The sequence below is a fragment of the Hyla sarda genome, chromosome 8 (assembly GCF_029499605.1).
Source record: "Hyla sarda isolate aHylSar1 chromosome 8, aHylSar1.hap1, whole genome shotgun sequence".
In the NCBI taxonomy this organism is placed as follows: domain Eukaryota; kingdom Metazoa; phylum Chordata; class Amphibia; order Anura; family Hylidae; genus Hyla; species Hyla sarda.
Genome location: NC_079196.1, coordinates 107,844,864 through 107,866,049, shown reverse-complemented (window position 1 = coordinate 107,866,049; position 21,186 = coordinate 107,844,864). Strand labels below are relative to the sequence as shown.

Here is a 21,186-nt window from a genome sequence, read left to right as displayed (position 1 = left end):
ATTTTAATAGTTCGGACATTTACGCACGCGATGGTACTACATATGATTTTTTTATTACATTATTTTTATTACATTATTTTATTTTAAAAAATTGAAAAAGGGGGGTATTCAAACTTTTATTAGGGGGGGGTGGGGGTGTATTCACATGTATTATCTTTCTTTCTTTAAACACTTTTTACTTTTTTTCTTTCGATTGCATACACTGATCAATGCTATGGCATGGCATAGCATAGCATTGATCAGTGTTATTGGTGCTCTGCTGCTCCAGCCTGCTGAGCAGGCTGGGAGCAGTAGATCGCCGATCGGACAACCAGGAGGCAGGTGAGGACCCTCCTGTCGTCTAGTAAGCTGATCGCGACATCGCGATTCTGTTGTGATAGTCCCGATCAGCTCTGCTGAGCTGCCAGGATAGTTTTATTTTCACTTTATATGCCGCGATCAACTTTGATCGCGGTGTCTAAAGGGTTAATGCCGGGCATCAGCCCGATCGGCGGTGCCCGGCATTAACCCTGGGTCCTGGCTGCTGATAGCAGTCGGGACCCATGGGTTTAAATCGTTCTCCAGTCGTGAGAGCGGTTTAACCCCTTAAGGACCCATGACGTACCGGTATGTCATGAGTCCGCTCCCGATCTATAGCGCGGGGCCTCTAACAACGGCCGAGTCCCGTGGCTAATAGCGCGCGGCATTGATCGCGGTGCCGTGCTATTAACCCTTTAGACGCAGCGTTCAAAGTTGAACACCGCGTCTAAAGTGATAGTGAAAGCATGCCTGTTAGCTCAGGGAGCTGTTCGGGATAGCCGCGGCGAAATCGCGTCATCCCGAACAGCTTACAGGACAGCTGGAGGATCCCTACCTGCCTCCTCACTATCCGATTGCCGAATGACTGCTCAGTGCCTGAGATCTAGGCATGAGCAGTCAAGCGGCAGAATCATCGATCGCTGGTTTCCTATAAGAAACCAGTGATCAGTGTTAAAGATCAGTGTGTGCAGTGTTATAGGTCCCTATGGGAGCTATAACACTGCAAAAAAAAAAAAAAAAGTGAATAAAGATCATTTAGCACCTCCCCTATTAAAATTTTGACTCACCCCCTTTTCCCATAAAAAAAACACACAGTAAAAATAAACATATATGGTATCGCCGCATGTGGAAATGTCCGAATTATAAAAATATATCATTAATTAAACCGCACGGTCAATGGTGTACACGCAAAAAAATTCAAAAGCCCAAAATAGTGCATTTTTGGTCACTTTTTATATCATGAAAAAATGAATAAAAAGCGATCAAAAAGTCCTATCAATGCAAAAATGGTACCGCTAAAAACTTCAGATCACGGCGCAAAAAATGAGCCCTCATACCGTCCCATACGCGGAAAAATAAAAAAGTTATTGGGGTCAGAAGATGACAATTTTAAACGTATTAATTTTCCTGCATGTAGTTATGATTTTTTCCAGAAGTCCGACAAAATCAAACCTATATAAGTATTGTATCATTTTAATCTTATGGACCTACAGAATAAACATAAGGTGTAATTTTTACCGAAAAATGCACTGCGTAGAAACGGAAGCCCCCAAAAGTTACAAAGCGGCGTTTTTTTTTCAATTTTGTCTCACAATGATTTTTTCTTTCGTTTCGCCGTAGATTTTTGGGCAAAATGACTGATGTCATTACAAAGTAGAATTGGTGGCGCAAAAAATAAGCCATCATATGGATTTTTAGGTGCAAAATTGAAAGAGTTAGGATTTTTTAAAGGCAAGGAGGAAAAAACGAAAATGCAAAAACAGAAAAACCCTCAGTCCTTAAGGGGCAGGGATGTGGAATTCCTATCGTCCGACGCCCGGGACTAGCAGTTTTGGGCACCGGGCAGGTGAATTTGTCCGGCCCTTAGCCCGGCTTCGGGCAAGCAGGGCCGGACCTGACAAGTGCGGCGGCGATCTGCAGTCTGTATGGAGCGGGCTCCCGACTCCTGCCCGCTCCATACTCTGCAGCCTGTGTCCTCCGAAGCAGAGCAGGGGAAATGAGAAGCTGTGTATTTGTCTTCTCTCCCCTGCTCTGCAGACGTGCGGGGGGAGATGAGGGGGCGTGGCTTCTTGCTCCCCGTGCAGACCTGCGTCCTCTGCCTTCACTCCCCCCAGCTGTAGCTTCAGAGAGCTGAGGGGAGGAGGCGGGTCTGCACGGGGAGATGCATGCGGCGCTCTGCAGTATGTATGGAGCGGGCTCGGGATACCTGCCCGCTCCATACTCTGCAGTCCCTGGCAGTTCTCAGTAGCCGGGGCCGCCGCTAATAGCCAGCATGCGGCGATCGCCGCGGCTGGCTATTAACCCTTCAAATCGCCGCTGTCAAAGCTGACAGCGGCGTCTAAAGGGACATGTGAATGCTCCCTGGTGGGCTAATTGGGTGGATCGTCCCCCCCCCCCCCCCCCCGCAGCGCGATCGCAGGGGGGCGATCCACTATGGAGGTAGCCGGAGGACTTACCTCTGTTCCCTGCTGTCCCGCTCTGTCATTGATAGAGCCTGGCTGGACCAGGCTCTATCAATGGATCACAGAGCACACAGATTAATAGAGTTCAATAGATCTCTATTCATCTGTCTGAGGAATCTAATGATTCCTCATATAAGTGTAATAAAGTGTTAAAAAAAAAAAAAGTTTTAATAAAAGTTTGAAAGACACACATTAACCCAGTGGACTTCAAACTGTGGCCCTCCAGATGTTACAAAACTACAATTCCCAGCATGCCAGGACAGCCATTGGCTGTCCGGGCATGCTGGGAGTTTAGTTTTGCAACATCTGGAGGGCCACAGTTTGAAGACCGCTGCATTAACCCCTTCCATGTTAAAAGTTCAAATCACCCCCTTTTCCTATATAAAAACATGCAAACATAATAAAAATAAACATATTTGGTACCGCTTTGTGCATAATTGTACAACCTATTAAAATATAACATTATGTATCCCGTACGGTAAATGTAAAAAAATACCAAACCACAGATTTGCAATTTTTATAATATCCCAGAAAAAAAGTTAAAAAGCGATTAAAAAGTCAGATCAATACCAAAATGGTACCGATACAAAAAACTGATTATGGCACAAAAAATGAGCCCTCATACAGCCTGGTATGAGGAAAAAAAAATAAAGCTACAGGGGTTAAAAATGACAATTAAAAAAATTAGAAAAAGTTCAGAATTAGTAAAACATGACGTAAACTATACAAATCTGGTATTGCTGTATAAAACTAACAGGTTATCTCAACCACAAGGTAAATGGCGCAGAAAAGAAAACCACCAAATCTGCAAAATTATCTTTTACTATTTCAATTTCACTTCCCTTAATATATATATATATATATATATATATATATATATATATATATATATATATATTATTTTATTTTTTTTTGTTTTTTTTTTTTTGTTTTTTTTTTGTTCAGAGAATATGTTGTTGAAAAATTTAAAAGGTATCATTATAGTAGGTAGTTATGGCTATTATAGGGCGAGGAGGAGAAAATTAGAGCATAAAAGCGAAAATTGGCCCTGACAAGTGGATCGTCATGAGGGATAAGTAGATTTTGCTCCATTTTAGTCCCGTGGACAAGTAGTTTTTTATAAAATTTCCACACCCCTGAGGGGTTAAACCCCGTTAAAGGGAGTCAGGACATACAGGTACGCCATGAGTCCTTAACTGGTTAAGTTTAATGTTTTGTTAATCTGAATTGTATGTGATGGATCAGAACACAATAGTCTAAGTTGGTGAAGTGAAATGAGAAAAATATATAACTAAAACTATTGTTTAGAAATAGAAAACAGAAAATTGGCATGTGCGTATGTATTCACCTCCTTTGTTAGGAAGCCCATAAAAAGCTCTGGTGTAACTAATTACCTTCAGAAGTCATATAATTAGTGAAATGATGTTCACCTGTGTGCAATCTAAGTGTCACATGATTTGTCATTACATACCCACCTTTTTTGAAAGGCCCCAGAGACTTCAACACCTAAGCAAGAGGCATCAGTAACCAAACACTGCAATGAAGACCAAGGAACTCTCCAAACAATTAAGGGACAATGTTGTTGAGAAGTACAAGTCAGGGTTAGGTTATAAAAAAAAAAAATTTTAAAAAAAATATTTGATGATCCTCAGGAGCACCATCAGATCTGTCATAACCAAATGGAAAGAGCATGGCACAACAGCAAACCTGCCAAGATACGTCCTCCCACCAAAACACACGGACCGGGCAAGGAGGGCATTAATCAGAGAGGCAGCACAGAGACCTAATGTAACCCTGGAGGAGCTGCAGAGTTCCACAGCAGATACTGAAGTATCTGTAAATAGGACGAAAATAAGCCGTACGCTCCATAGAGTTGGGCTTTATGGTAGAGGGGCCAGAAGAAAGCCATTATTTTCAGCTAAAAGGCACGTGGGAGACTCCCAAAATGTACGGAAGAAGGTGCTCTGGTCTGATGAGACTAAAATGAAACTTTTCGGCCATCAGAAAAATGCTATGTCTGGCGCAAACCCAACACATCACATCACCCAAAGAACACCAGCCGGAACTGGGAAACTGGTCGGAGTTGAGGGAAAGATGGATGGTGCTAAATACAGGGATATTCTTGAGCAAAACCTGTTCCACTCAGTGCATGATTTGAGGCTAGGACGGAGGTTCACCTTCCAGCAGGACAATGGCCTTAAACACACTGCTAAAGCAACACTTGAGTGTTTTAAGGGGAAACATGTAAATGTGTTGGAATGGCCTAGTCAAAGACCAGATCTCAACCCAATCGAAAATATGTGGTCAGACTTAATTGCTGTTCAGAGGTGCAAACCATCCATCCAACTTGAAGGAGCTAGAGCAGTTTTGCAAGGAGAAATGGGCAAGAATCCCAGTGGTAAGATGTGGCAAACTCAGAGACTCCTCCAAAGCCACTTGGAGCTGTGATTGCCGCAAAATGTGGCTCTACAAAGTATTGACTTTAGGGCGGTTAATATTTATGCACATTGACTTTTTCTGTTATTTTGTCCTATTTGTTGTTTGCTTCACAATAAAATAAAAAAAATCTTCATAGTTGTGGGTATGTTTTGTAAATTAAATAATCAAAATCCTCAAACAATCCATCTTAATTCCAGGTTATGAGGCCCCAAAATACCAAAAAAGTCAAGGGGGTGAATACTTTGCAAGGCAATGTAAAATACAGTTCTGTGCAGGATACTCCATATTTTAGATGTGAACATGTTCATTCTTTGCACGGAAGTCCATGAACACTGCATTGGACCACCCGCGTTCAGACAATTATTGCCTATCCTGCGGATAGGGGATATGTTTTGAAATACTAGAGTACCCCTTTAAAGCTGTTGCCCCATGGTTACAAGTTATCTCCTATTCCCAGGATAGGGAATAACTATCTGATAGTGGGGTGTCTGATGCTGGGCTCCCCTGTGATTTAAAGAAGAGGAACCCTATTCTGACAGAGTCCCCTGTCAAAATAAAGTGGCAGAACGTGTATGTGAGTTGTTGCTCCATTCATTCTCTTCGGGAGATATGCAGATTGCTATCTCCTGCTGCTCACACAGAGAATGAATAGAGAGACAAAGCAGATGCACGTCCGTCAAGTCTATTCTGACAGGAGACCCGGGTCCACTTTTTTGGGGATGTCGGACTGCTGAAAGCCCTCATGATTAGATGGTTATCCCCTGTCCTGAGGACAATATTAGGCAAGTGGTTTTAATGTTATAGGGGACCAGTGCATGTATGTATTTAGTTATTATGTTTTGAGGCAGAATACATACATATCTTACTATTTGAATTGATATAATACTATTATGACCCTTGGACCTTTTGACATCTAGGTGAAAACCCCTATTTATTACCTATTTTACACCTGTTCCTACTATGTCTAGTCCTCAGTTTTATATGGAGGCACCCGTGGCTGTCCTGTTGAAAATGTCTGTCTACAAATGGCAAATGCAAAAGAGATTGTAATCAAATCAAACCAACTTGTACAAGCAAAATATATAATAAAAAATGTATAGGGTTCGTGGTTAAAAGGTCACCTTTTTTAACTGTTAAACAAAAGAAAAAACTGAAAATATGACATTAAATAATTTTTTATTTGCTGTTTCTTTAGAAGTGGCTTGCAGACATTTGCATGAAAAATGGATGGAAGCACAACCACTCTCCTATAATTTGGAGGGAGCTGTTAGACCGTGGAAGCAAGGGATTACTACTTGGAGGGTTTAATGATTTTATGGAACATGCCCAGGTAATGTCACATCTAGTGTGCCTGTAGTTATGTGCACGAATTAGTATGTTGAAGTTTGTAATATATTTCATTATCCTATTTTACTTCCTAGTTGTCATTTAGCAATAGGCACTGCCCAGTGTAACTTCAGCAAGCAGCTTTTGTAAAGAGGCAGATGGTTAGGTAGTCACAATGAACACTAGGTTATAATTCATGTTACACATTCTAATCACATTTTGTTATGTTGTGACCTTGTGCTAAAATAAAAAGAAAAAAATAACATGTTTTTCCCATCATTCTGCACTCAATACCCCATAATGAGAATGTGAAAACAGAATGTTAGAAATAACACACCTGGATTTGGGGATTTTCTGCCATTCTTCTTTGCAGATCCTTTTACGCTCTGTCGGGTTAGATAAGGACAGTCAGATATTCGATTGGTCACCTATCCAGGAAGTGAAAGGCTAAATGTATACCAAATGTCTATACAAAAAAGGTCTAGTGGTATGAATCAATAGAGTACCAAAGGAGAAACAAAAACCACTATAAAGACCGTAGGATCAAGATAAAATCACATCATTTTATTAATTTACCAAAGAAATACATTAATATACACATACAGCAATGGGCATAAAAAAATGGGGGAAGGGGGATGATACTCTACGGGAAAGCACAATAATAAGCCCTGTATAGAATGCATGAAAGATAGTACAATGAAAAAGTGCAAGTGCATGGAACAATGTACAGTTTCCACATAAAATAGGAGAATCACTCCTATAGTAAAGGTTATTGCACCAAACCATCAGCCTATATAACCACAGCTATACCTTATGTTAAAAATGAAACATAAAGTAACAGTGCACAAAAGTAACTGATCATGTAACATGCAGACACCCGGTGGGGGATAAAAAGCATGCATAGTATATCAACCAGTCATGGTGGACCCCAAACCCCCAGTTACCCACCACACCTCCCACACGTTTTGCCTCACAGGCTTTGTCCAGGAGTCACTTTGGGGTCACACCAAGCCTGGTTGATCTACTCTGCAGGGGTCTGCCTGTTACATGATCAGTTACTTTTGTGCCCTGTTACTTTATGTATCATTTTTAACAAGGTATAGCTGTGGTTATATAGGCTGATGGTTTGGTGCAATAAACTTTACTATAGGAGTGAGTCTCATATTTTATGTGGATACACCTATCCATGATCCTAGCCACTTCTTTATTGTACATTGTTCCATGCACTTGCACTTTTTCATTGTACTGTCTTTCATGCATACTATACAGGGCTTATTTTTGTGCTTGCCCGTAGTGCAGGGGTTCTCAACTGTTGGTATGCATACCCCTAGGTCTATGCCACCGGTTGTGCGGGGGCACGCTATGCGGGGACAAATATCGGTCATGCACTGGCCAGTATTTGCCTTGCGGAGAATGGCCGTGGCAGCCCTCAGTAAAGTATTGCGGCCGCAGCTCCGTGTGGTGTCCCCTGACGTGGCGCGGAGGTGCCACACAGCGCAGGAGGACGTCACCCTTCTGTGCGGTGCCAAACTGTACTCCGGGAACGGGACTCCAGGAATGGGAGTGGAACCAGAACTATATATATATATATATATATATATATATATATATACATACACTATATATATACATATATATATATATATATATAGTGTATGTGTGTGTGTGTATATATATATATATATAATATATATATATATTGATGATTACCCCCCCCCCCATCCATCTTTATCCCCTTGTACCATTATTCCCCCCTCTCTCTGATCTCCTTTTGCCATAATTTCCCCCTCCCTCTGATTCCCTTTTGCCATATCGGATAATAATAGCACAAGGGGATTAAGATGGAGGGGGGAATAATGTCACAAGGGGATAAAGATAGAGAGCGGAATAATGGCACAGAGGATTAAGATGGAGGGGGTAATTATGGCACAGGGGATTAAGTATCGCATTACTATAAAGGTAAGCACACACCTTTTGCAGGCACAAGGGGACGGAGCCGTAACGGCACGATACTCTGGCCCCTGTATCGCCCCTCATCAGCCACGGAGCGATTTCGTTTTTTTTTCTGAGCATGCTCCGTAGCAATAATGAATGTAAAAATAATGGAGACTAACAGAGATTACTTCTGTCACAATAGACTTTAATATTAAATTACTAGTGTACGTTACAATGTCTGTTATTTCTGATGGGGGCGGAGCAGTGATGTCACGATACTCCGGCCCCTGGATCGTCCGTCATCAGCCTTGGAGCAATATTCGCTCCATGCAGCTAAAGGAAGGGGGTGCTGCAGGAGAGATTGCTGGGGTCCCCAGTGGCGGGACCCCCGCGATCAGACATCTTATCCCCTATCCTTTGTATAGGGGATAAGATGTCTAGGGGCGGAGTACCACTTTAAGAATTGCCTGTGTGACAATAACGGACATTTCATAACAGATTTGCCCAACACTAATGTGAACATAGCCTTAGCAGTGCGCTTTGTGGTGACTGTACAAGTACATGCTGACAATCATCGCCCTTATGTATGGGCTTATTAATTATGGTATTAGTATTTTGTTAATTTATTGAAAATAAGCATTTAGTTACTGTTATTATTATGATTAATATTATTATTGTTGTTTTATGATGGTGTTTTCCAGGAGTATTACAGTGTCACATCAGCTATGTTGAGTGAAATCATGAAGGACATTGCAGCAGAAAATATGCAAGCCCACCTTGATCTGGAAGAAGAGAAAGAGACAATTAGCCAACAATTCAATCCTCTTAATATCTGGATTATTGGGTATGGTGGGAAAAATTTATGATATAAAATGTATGTAATGTCTCTGTTGTGCAAAAATTGTGCAACTTTGGACAAAAACCACTTTGATAAACACTTCTAGTTTTTCCCTATGCTGTAGTTGCTGATTTATGAAGTGTTACTTTTCTTTTAAAAAGTTGCAAGTTTGTTGCAAATCTACACCAGTTCAGACTTGTCTTACAAAATTGGCTGTGGAGAACATTTTTAAAAAGTTGCAAATTTTTTGCACAACGGGGTAAAAAGTCACTGAGCAGGAGTCAACGTGGTGTTCTGAAGTTATTTATAGTTTTTTTTGCTTACTTGCTTCAAATGTATACACCCTGTGCAATATTATGATAAATATGTTGGGAAATATGTAAGGGAAACCAGAGCAAAAATAAATAGCTGTAACCACTTAAGGACCACGGACGTATGCGTACGTTCTAGTTCCCTGGCACTTAAGGACCAAGGGCGTGGGAATATCTATCAGCAGGCACCCCATGCAGGACCCCCCCCCCCCCATGTCGGCGATCACCGCAGATCGCCGTTGAATTCACACCAGCGATTTGCGGCGATTCTGGGTCATACGGGTCTCCGGTGACCCGGAAAATAAGGGGGATCGGGGTTGTCCAAGACACCCATGATCCGCCTGAAGGGATAGGTGTGAGGTGGCAGGGGTGCCACCCCTCCTATCCCTGCTCTTGGTCGTTTACAAGTGACGACCAATAGTAGATCGGGGGCGGGGGGGTTAACGTTCGATTTCCCTCGTTCTGCCCACCCACAGTAGGCTGGGCAGAACGGTTAACTGACGGGAACCGGCACTGAAGTCCACTTATCCATCAGCGGTGGCAATCGGCGGCAATAATAGGTGGCAGAAGAGGACGGCAATGCGGCTCCCTGGATCCTACGGAAGCCGGTGAGTTGCCTAGCAACATCTGGAGGGCTACAGTTTGAGGCCACTATACTGTTGCAAAACTACAACTTCCAGCATACCCAGACAGCTGTTTGCTGTTTGGGCATGCTGGGATTTGCAATTATGCAACAACTGGAGGGCTACAGTTTAGAAATCACTGTGCAGTGGTCTCTAAATGGTGGCCCTCTAGATCTTGCAAAACTACAACTCCTAGTATGCCCACACAGCAGTTTGCAGTGGTGCAGTGGTCTCTAAACTGTAGCCCTCCAGATGTTGCAAAACTGCAAATCCCAGCTTGCCCAAACAGCGAACAGCTGTCTCAGCATGCTGGGAGTTGTAGTTGCGTACCTCCAGCTGTTGCATAACTCCATCTCCCAGCAGGTTCTTCTGCGATCAGTACATGCTGGGAGTTGTGGTAACAGAACCTAACTGAAAGATTTCCAACCAGTGTGCCTCCAGCTGTTGCAAAAGTACAACTCCCTGCATGCACGGTCTGTGAGTGCATGCTGGGAGTTGTAGTTTTGAAACAGCTGGAGGTTTGACAGGGTAAATTCACACCGGCGGGTGTACAGTGAGTTTCCTGCTTCAAGTTTGAGCTGCGGCAAATTTATCGCCGCAGCGCAAACTCCTAGCGGGAAACTCACTGACTGTCCAGACATGCTGGGAGTTTAGCAACAGCTGGAGGCACCCTGTTTGGGAATCACTGGCGTAGAATACACCTATGTACACCCCTATGCAATCCGTAGTGGGATTCACTATGGAGGTAGCCGGAGGGCTTACCTCTGCATTCATGGCTGCCCTCATAGATCTGCATTTCATTGAGCCTGCATTTAAATGAAGTGTATTAAAAAAAAAAAAAATGTTATAAAAGTTTAAAAATATCACCCCCCTTTTCCATATAAAAAATATGTCAACATAATAAAAATAAATCATATTTGGTATTGGCGCGTGCACAATTGTCTGGAATTGAAGGCCACGTGTGTTTACAAAGCCCCCAAAGTGCCAGAACAATGGACCCCCCACATGTGACCCCATTTTGGTAACTACACCCCTCATGTAATGTAATAAGGGGTACAGTGAGCATTTACGCCCCACAGGTGTCATTGAACATGACTACTGCTACTTATGCTGTATGGAGAATGCAGCAACTAGGAATGAGCAAATGAATCCACCAACCGTCCTAGAGATGTGTTATATCCTGTGCATAGTACACATTTAAGGACCAAAAACAGAGTGTTGTCAGTATCAGGCTATTCTCAGGGATTTAGTATAGGGGATTCACTGTTTGCAATATGTTTTTAATTGTGAAATGTTCATATTTACAAATGGCCAAATGAAGAAACCTGTCAGGTGCTGTCAGGTTTTGCTTTTATTTCTCCTAGATAAACACTTTATAAAATAGTAGGTTAACCTTATTATGCCTGTAATTTTAGAGCTTCAATGCCAGCCTGCTATCATCTTATTCCCATGTTGGCCAGTGGTAAAGTTTTTGGCATGAATGAAGATATCTGGTTACATTTATTGGACCACGACCACTCCCAGGATACTTTACAAGGATTAAAAATGGAGGCTGAAGACTTAGCGTATCCATGTCTCCGAAAAGTGACTCTACATACTATAACCGATGATGTATTTCTTCAAGCAGACTTTGTAATTGTCCTTAATGACATCCGTGCCAACGAAGATCAAAGTTCAGAAGCTCATATTAGCAAGATCAAGGACCAGTATGCTCAGTATGGAACGCTCATTGATCAGAATGCAAAGAAAGAAGTGAAAGTGATGGTATCAGGAAGTACTTATGTGAACCTCATAGCCTTGGTTATAATAAAAAATGCCCCATCTATCAACTCCCATAATATAGTGGCTCTGCCAACGCAACTGGAGTTTGAAGCAAAAGCTCAAATAGCAAACAAGCTAAAAATAAATTCATCAGGTATGTATGAATACATGAAGTTATTCATTAAGTTTTGCATCTAGTCTTATGTAGAGTTTTGCTGGGGTAATGTCACAGACTAGTACTGGTTGTCTCTATTCCTAGACAAAGTTCCACTGTCATGCTATGATAGTGTTTTAATTTATTCCCTTTGCTGTATTTTAGTGTAACAATATCACAATATTTGTATCCATATTCTAAATTGTCTTTCCCCATTGGTTGTGTTCCTTTTGTAAAGATGTCACAATAGTGTCTTTCTCTTAAGCGGAGTTCCATTGTGATAATATATATTATCTCTTTTTATTGATGGACTATGTTCTATGGTTATGATGTCACCATAGTGTTTGTGCTTTTTCCACCGCAAAATTCCATTGCAATAATGTCACAATAGTGCCTGACGTAATTCTGTGTCTGTTTTGTATTGTATTTGAACACTAGAGCATAGCAACCCACGCTTCAGGGTCCACGTAAACATGTACAGTATAAAGATAGTCACTAGCTGGCTATGTTTGTGCTATTAAACTCTATTGGGTCCATGGCTGTCCAGGCTCAAATACGTTGGCATGCCATTTTGACATGGTGCTGACATATCAGTGAAATGTAAGGAAAAATTTAAGAATGTGCCAGACTTATCAGAGTGGCTCAGGTTGTTTAATAAATCTTCTACATCTTTAGACTGTCTAATCTAAGTTTAAAGGGGTATTCTGGTGGAAAAAAAACTATTTTAATCAACTGATGCCAGAAAGTCAAACAGATTTGTACATTACTTCTATTTAAAAATCTTAATCCTTCCAGTACTTATCAGCTGCTGATCAGCTCCAGGGGAAGTCCTTTTCTTTTTGAATTTCTTTTCTGTCTGACCACAGTGCTCTCTGTTGACACCTCTGTCCGTGTCAGGAACTGTCCAGAGCAGAAGAGGTTTGCTATGGATATTTGCTCCTGCTACAGACAGTTCCTGACGCAAACAGCAGAGAGCACTGTGGTCAGAACGTAAAGAACTACACAACTTCCTATGGGGCATACAGCAGCTGATAAGTACTGGAAGGATTTAAGGGGTATTCCAGGATTTTTTTTTATTTGTCTATGCTACAGGGGCTGTAAAGTTAGTATAGTTCACAATATAGTGTCTGTACCTGTGTGTTACGCTTTTCTCACAATTCTTCTGTGATTTTTTATTTATTTTTAACAGCATACAAAATGACTGTTGTCTCAGATTTTACCCAGGTTGCAATGCGGCCGAGACCTGACCTCACTAGTCACTATGACACGGAGCCTGTCTGCTTCAATGGGTGGAGGGATCAATCTGCAACTAATGCAACAGCTGTAGGCACCCTGATTGAAAACCGCAGGTCTTCTGAATGGATACAGCTCATTTATGTTTCAATGGGTGGGGTGGCTGATGTGTGGGAGGGTGGAAAATGGAATTATGGGATTTGTAGGCAAAAAAAAGCTCAAAAAGGAAATAGCAATTTCACAAAATGCTAGCCACAGTATTATGGTAATTTCACAATATAGCCATTTAGCTCCAAGACAAGTGCAGATCGTTCCTAAGTATGTCTATTGCTGTCTGCTAGGTACGTACTAAAATCACCTTATGGTGCATAACCCCTTTAAGATTTTTAAATAGAAGTTATTTTCAAATTTACTTTTTAACTTTCTGGCACCTGTTGAGTTTGACATTTTTGTTTTTACACCGCAGTACCCCTTTAAGCAACTAAACTGTGCCAGAATCTTGTGTCAGAAGAATCTTGTGTCAATCTGGCCCAATGTCTTTATTTTGAAGCAGAGTTCCATTATGAGTTCACCATAGGATAGGCTGGAAAAAAAGTTTCAGATGTGTTTTTGCCTCTAAAAATGGCAATTTTTTTTAGGCTTAAAGAGTACTTGTCATATTCCACAAAAATGTTATATGTTACTCAGTACTGAATGTTGATCATTTACATGGTCACTCTAATTAAAGCTAATTTTTGCTTGTGCACTCCTTATGGTAAATAAAAAACATCATATGGCAGTTTAGTGTGAGAGGAGCTATGATTGGAAGAGGCTGGACCGCCCCTCAGCACTCCAGAATGCACTTTCTGTGTTTGGGCTTCGGTCCAAAGTCTGTGTATGAGATGGGGGGGATATGTGCTCTTGAAATTTTCTATGCTTTATTTGTGCTTAAAAAGCTCATTAGAAATATCTACCATAAGGAGTGCAATAGCTAAAATTAGTTTTAATGAGAGTGACCATTTAAATTAGGGATCGACCGATATCGTTTTTTTAGGGCCGATACCGATAATCGGTGCAGGTTAGAGCCGATAACTTATACCGATATTCCGGTATAAGTTATCGGCTATTTAACCCCCTGCGACACCGCTGCAGATCATTGATTTAAAGCAGGCGCTTTAAATCAATGATCTGCAGTGGCTTTTGCGGGGCCATAGACCGCCGCCGCCACCACCCGCTTCTCTCCCCTACCTGCCAGGGTGCTCCGGGCCATCCATCCATCGTTCATGTAGTGTCCGGGGGCGTTCCGGGTGGAGGGTGGTCCGGTCCGGGCTGTCCTTCTTCTCCGGCGGTCATCTTCTCCACTCCGGGCAGGCTCCGGCCTAGTACGCTGCATAGACGCCGCTGCGCAGTGACGCCCGTGCGCAGCGACGCACCTGACGTCACGGCGTAGCGGCGTCTATGCAGCATACTAGGCCGGAGCCTGCCCGGAGTGGAGAAGAAGGACAGCCCGGATCGGACCACCCTCCACCCGGAACGCCCCCGGACACTACATGAAGGAAGGATGGCCTGGACCACCCCCATTACGGGTAAGTTAAATTTTTTTATTGACTCGGAGGGTGGGGGAGGGGCCCGACCGGTATAGCGGTATGGGAAAAAATCCATACCGATATACCGCCTAGCATCACGGTGGGGGGTGCGACGCGGTGCGGCTGGTCGATGGGGTGGCGGTCGCGGTGCGGTGGGGGCAGGGCATTATCGGCTTATCGGCAAGATAATTGCCGATACCGATAATGCCCAAAATCGTGATTATCGGCCGATAATATCGGCCATACCGATAATTGGTCGATCCCTAATTTAAATATAATTATGTGTCTAGCCCCTATTTTTCTCTCACAAATGCCATTTTTCTTTCATCCTTTGCTTTGAAGGGGGCATGTCTGTCTTTTGCCTCTCTGCATGACAGACTCCCTGGGTCTGCTATGCTGTGCTGTTCTCTTCATCCAACCACTTTGTTCAGATAGGAGTCTGATAGGACAGGAGTGAGCACAGAGATGTGCTAGTCCCACCCTCACATACTGGAGTTTGTTAATGGCTGTGCTTCAGCTTGGACAAAGAAGATGCTGCAGCCAAACAGAATTATGTTCTGGATGGTATGAGTAGCCCTAGTGGGGTTTTATTTTTATACTGTAAGCCATGATTTCTATAAAAAGGAAAGAAAGTTTTCTTGTGACGTATATTATATTTATTGCAAGATGTACAACATATAAAACATTTTGAATCTGACAGTGCCATTTAAAATGAGCCCCCAAAAAATTATGTCAACATTACCTTAGTCTACCTGCCTGGATTTTGCATAGGATAATTTCAGTGTATGTATTTGGGCAGGTGCCACAGGCATCTGCCCAAATACATAGCAGAGCCCCTTTCACACTGCCGGTATGCCCCGTCAAATATGGCCTTCAAACTCCCCCTTTCTTTTTTTTTTTTTCTTTCTTTCTTTCTTTCTTTTTTTTTTTTTTGCAGTTTGACGGCCGTAATTTTGACGGGTCATAACGACCAATAACGGGTCCCGATGGACCCCATTATAGTCAATGGAGTCCGTCGGGCGCTGTTAATTTCGGAGAGAATAGCGAGATAAAAAGATGGTGCAAGCACTAATTTTTCTCCAGCTACTCTCGATCCAAAAATAACGGGCTTCACACTGCCAGAGACAACCAGCAGTGTGAATGTAGCCTAACACTTATCGCTTTTGATTTCAGTCTTCCAGTCTAGAAGGAATGTAATTTCAATTACCGTATATACTTGAGTATAAGCCGACCCGAATATAAGCCGAGGCCCCTAATTTCACCCCAAAAACCCAGGAAAAGTTACTGACTCGACTATAAGCCTAGGGTGGGAAATACTCATCCCCCCCATGTCATCATCATAATCATCATAATCACCCCCCCCCCCATGTCATCAACCAGACCCCCGTCATCATCACCCCTGTCATCACCCCTGTCATCATCACCCCTGTCATCATCACCCCTGTCATCATCACCCTGTCATCATCCTCCCTGTCATCATCCAGACCCCCGTCATCATCACTCCCGTCATCATCCCCCCCCCTTCATCATCACCGCCTGTCAGACCTGCAGACCTCCAGATGTTGCAAAACTACAACTCCACACATGCCCGGACAGCCATCGGCTGTCCGGGCATGCTGGGAGTTTCAGTTTTGAAACATCTGGAGGTCCGCAGGTTGAAGGCCACTGCGGCCTTCGTCATCATCCAGTCTGCTGCGCACGGACATCCCTGTGTGTTGTCGTCAAGGCAACGTCACTAGGCCGGAGCCGGCCCGGAGCGGAGAAGAGGGTCTCCCGGTGAAAATGGACAGCCCGGAACGACTAACCCTCCCCACCGGATGGTCCCTGCAGCATAGATGGCCCGGACCAGCTCACCCATCCTTCCCACCGAGGGGAGAAGAAAACTAAAGGGGGGGTCTGGATGATGACGAAGGCCCGGCAGTGGTCTTCAACCTGTGGACCTCCAGATGTTTCAAAACTTCAACTCCCAGCATGTCCGGGCATGCTGGGAGTAGTAGTTTTGCAACATCTGGAGGTCCACAGGTTGAAGACCAATGAGAAGGGATTGACAGGTGGAGAGTTCACCCGAGTATAAGCCGAGGGGGGCGTTTTCAGCACGAAAAATCATGCTGAAAAACTCTGCTTATACTCAAGTATATACGGTTGGTAATTTTGGCAGTCACTCTATTAGACACGTTTATGCCTATCATTGTATGAGGACCATATGATTGGTCACAACAGTAATAGGCTGTTTTTGTTTTGTCTTTTTAGCCTACTCTTCATAATCTTCAGAGGCTTGTTTGATGACAACAGAAATAAGATTCCAGTATAAGAGCTATCAGGCGTGTCATTTCACATCACTAGCCTCAAACACCTAAAGATGTAGCAAGCTGGCCAAACAGTTAATAGAATCTTTAAATAATCTAAATCTTTAGTTAGGGACAACAATAAATTTAAGTTTAGATGACAGTTATTCTGAGATTCCTTCTACTTTTTGTGCTAAGCAATAAATATATATCTAAATCATTCAATAAATTGAACTTTGTAGCTGAATATTACTAAATTGCAGTAGACACCAGGTGTCACTATTACCCAAGTGTACATTACTCGACTGCTGAATAGTTCACATAGGGATCCAGTTTGCGTTCCCTACAGATATGATTTATATTGAAACCGTTAGAATATATTCCTGAAAGAGGTTTTGTATTTTCAAGCTAATAATAGTATATAAAAAAAAGTTACATTTTATAATGTGACAGATACCAAGCAGGCTTATTTGCATAAATAGGTTGTCCAGGCAATTCTTGGGGTTAAAAAACAAAACATGTACTCACATGCCCTGATCACCCCACCACCATCACTTCCTAGTTTTGGTCATGACACAGCCAATCAGTTGCTGAAGTGTGGACCTACCTCAGCCTGCACTCACATTTAACCCCTAGAAGACATGCAACGTACATGTACACTGCGACAGGTTCACAGTCTATGTCGCGCTTGCTGGAGCTGCATTACACTCGCCGACTACTGGTCCCCGCTACTATAAGCAAGAACATCCCATTCACAGCTATCATGCAGAAGAATACAAATTGTCTGCAGCTATTTTCTGATAACATGCTGAATTTATGTTGCCATCAATTTTCACAAGACTCCCCATTCTTGTGTATAGTATTATGCCATGTGTTCTTGAATAGTAAACCTGTGGCAGTGTATTACCATGTGGTCAATGTCTATGTACGGATTTTCAGTTAGTATGATTTTCTTCTGTGCTCCTATATGAAGATATACATCAGAGATTTATGTTCTCTAAAGTCATAAATGTTTTTTCTCATGTTTCTTACAGTGATCAAAGATGTGATAGTTTGGGGCAACATTAGTGGCATTAACCACCTTGATCTTCATCTGGCAAAAGTATACAGATATGACAGTTCTATTTGGGGTCCATCAACTTTCTCTAGACCATTACTACCCCTGATACACGACAGGTGTGTGTGAAATTTAAAAGTGTTTTATGGTTAATTGTGTTAATTATTAACAGTTGAGTATGAAAATTGCTTTGGTATTATACTATACATATGTGTACTTACAGAACAGTTGGTATTGTTACTCTTTTTTATTGTTGCAGCCATTTGTTGCAAAAGTGACAGCATAAAGTACATTTTTAAAGGGGTAGTCCAGTGCTGAAAAACATATCCCCTATCCTAAGCATAGGGGATTGGTTTCAGATTGTGGGGGGGGGGGGGGGATCCGACCTCTGGGGCCTCCCCGTGATCTCCTGTACAAGGCCCCGGCTCGCTGGGCAGAAAGCGGGCGTCGACTCTTCTGTTCCTGAGATATAAAGGTTTATATTTTGTCTGACAATTCAAGGAATCAGTCAGATGGACATGAACTTAATTTTAATAATGAGAGTAAATATCAGGTGACAGGATTATACACTTAGATGGTGTGGATGTTTTACATTGATGGGTGTGTCTACCAAATACACACCCCCTGGTTGTATAATCCAGCCCATCACCTGATATGTACTTGCATTATTAATATTTAGTTTACACTCATCTGACTTCTTCCCTGAATTGTTAGATAAACTATAGACCCTCATATCTCATTGTCTTTGTTAGAAACAGCCAGGAGAAAAAGGTCAGCACACTTCCCTCTCGAGCACTCAATCCTTCTAAATGCAGGAGACAAGCTACGTAGACTTAAAATTAAACTTGTCTCCAGTTGTGAAATGAATTGAACAAAGAGCCGCGGGGTGAAGTGTGCTAGTGCATGCTTCTCCCGGCTGCATGTAATGATTGAAGTCTTAGCACTGAGACCCAGACGGATCAACACATGTAACATGCCTGTCTGAATTGTCAAAAAAAAATTTTATGACAATAACGCTTTGAATTTGTCTGAACAGGTTATGTACTCCTTTGACATTAATTTGTCCAATAAGATAGGGCTTATTTTATCATATACTAGGGTTATTTTATCATATACTAGCTGAGTACCCGGCATTGTCTGGTCTTTGTACCTATACCTTGTGGAGGAGCAACAATAACAATGCTCTTGCCCTTTTATCAGTCATCATATCTCAACCTCCTATCCTGTCCCCCACACTAACTTTTCCCAGTATCTGCCTGCTGGACAGTCGGCAGCATGTTTAAAAGTCCCGGGCAATCTCTGCAGCCCAAGAGTAATGTGATCAAGATATGTAGTGGAAGTCCCATACATTTCATGGGACTTTAGACAAAAAACTTGACATATAAGTGACATTTGTACCAAGTTTCATCGAAATATCTCCAACCGTTTGGACGTGATGCTGGAACAAACATACATACATACATACATACACACACACATACATACATTAGCCCTTATTTACTAAGAGTGAAGTGTAGGTTTCTTTGTGGGTTTTAATTCCCTACAATTTATTTTCCACTGTATTTACTAAGGTTTCCCTACATTTTCCACTTTCCCTACACTTTGCTTTTTTTTACATATGCTCTGATCTGTCGGGTTTTCCTCAGCTGAAATCCACCACATTTTATGTGAAAACTTTAGTAAATATGTTGGGTTTTTGTGAAAATGTCGGGGACACGCCCCTTTTCAGTGACCACGCCCCCTTTCCCTGATGGCCTTTTCGGGTTTTCTTAGCAAAATGGAGAGTTAGTCGGGTTTTTTCAATTTTGGTGCAAATTCTGGCACATTTGCAATAGTAAATGAGTTTTATAAATATATGCATGGAGAAAGGATTAGGATTTGAAAGATTTTGTGAGTTATATTGGTCCAATTTGCTTGCAGAAAATGGCTAAAAAATGACATTATCACAGAGTGGAAAAAACGAAAGGAACATCGATCTGGTCTTTCAGCTGCTCACTCCATTGCTATTGCCTTATCCTGTTGGAAACAAGATTCAGATAACGGAGGGATCGTCTCACTTGGTGTCCTCAGTGAAGGTAAAAATTAAGTTTGGTCATTCCATCAGGACAACCCCTGTTCTACAATTGATCTTAAAGAATAGCAGCCATTGATCAGTTGCCATGGGAAGCTGTTTATGGCCTCTCAGACATCTGATGGAACAAGCCCTATTAAAATTCAGTGGTCTGAAATGTAGTAAAACTTCCACAATTAAAGGATACATTGAAAATTGAGGCTGTCAGGTTATGTTACTTTTACTAAGGGCAGTATAAGATAGTGACAGACACGCTGCTTACAGGGGTCTGGCTCTTATGGCAAGATCTATTGTAGATTCAGAGAACCTGCACCTAAAAGCTGAAGCGAGTGTCCAGAAAAGGGTCACTGCTGCCATTGCCCCATGCGGGGTGACTCTTTTCTGGCTGCTGATGCAGGTTCTATCTTAACCTATACTACATCCTGGCATAGGCAGGGCTGTGCAGATGGTAGCCGGGGATCCCAATGCTTCTGTCTGGACTGTGTCTGGTGGGCACTAGGTGGGCCAGTGGCTGATGGGGTCTGTGCAGGGCAGAATTCATGCTGGGGGCCGCTCCTGACATCATGAGCGACATGTGTCCCGGGTCTGCACCCCTGGGGTGCTCAGCTGGCGGGAATTCAAAAAGTAATGGCGGCACGTAGCTCCGCCCTTCTCCCCCTGAGCCAGCGTGCTAACCGGGAGGTCGGGCTGCGCCTCCTCTCCAAGTTTTCGCGCTGCAAAGGTCGTTCCCATTACCTTGGAGATCCTCCCAGCGCCCCTCCCCAGCCCGCCAAAACCGCAGAAGCCCGGTGGGAGCTCTTCCAGACGGCTTGCTCTTGTTCCCTGGCTCAGAACCGTGTGGCGGCTTAGCAGGCGCTTCTTTAACACGCTACTTCATCCTGCTGCCACTCCAAGGACTGCCTGCATGCTTTCTGCTCATGCTTTGGCCGTCATAGCCCATCTCGAAGAGGGGTTCATGCGGGCAGAAACAGCACGGGGTGACTTGCTTCCCGCGCTTCCTTCCTGCCATGTTTAGTACACTAAATAAAAAGTGCTTCTCAACTGCTGGTCACTCAGACCATTTGGTGGTCTTTGACGTCCTCTTGTGGTCAATAATTGAATTGTGCCC

At 42.8% G+C, this 21,186-nt stretch overlaps 1 protein-coding gene across 3 annotated transcripts in view; it reads left to right on the top strand.

Moving 5' to 3' along the window:
* MDH1B (malate dehydrogenase 1B) overlaps nt 1–21,186 on the top strand; it is a 59,326-nt gene that overhangs the window by 23,640 nt on the left and 14,500 nt on the right. For all 3 annotated transcript variants that reach the window (XM_056533623.1, XM_056533624.1, XM_056533626.1), the window contains 5 exons: nt 6,115–6,249; nt 8,882–9,024; nt 11,368–11,867; nt 17,985–18,126; nt 19,928–20,082. In XM_056533623.1, the coding sequence (XP_056389598.1) occupies nt 6,115–6,249; nt 8,882–9,024; nt 11,368–11,867; nt 17,985–18,126; nt 19,928–20,082 (1,075 nt within the window). The remainder of the gene's footprint in view (nt 1–6,114; nt 6,250–8,881; nt 9,025–11,367; nt 11,868–17,984; nt 18,127–19,927; nt 20,083–21,186) is intronic.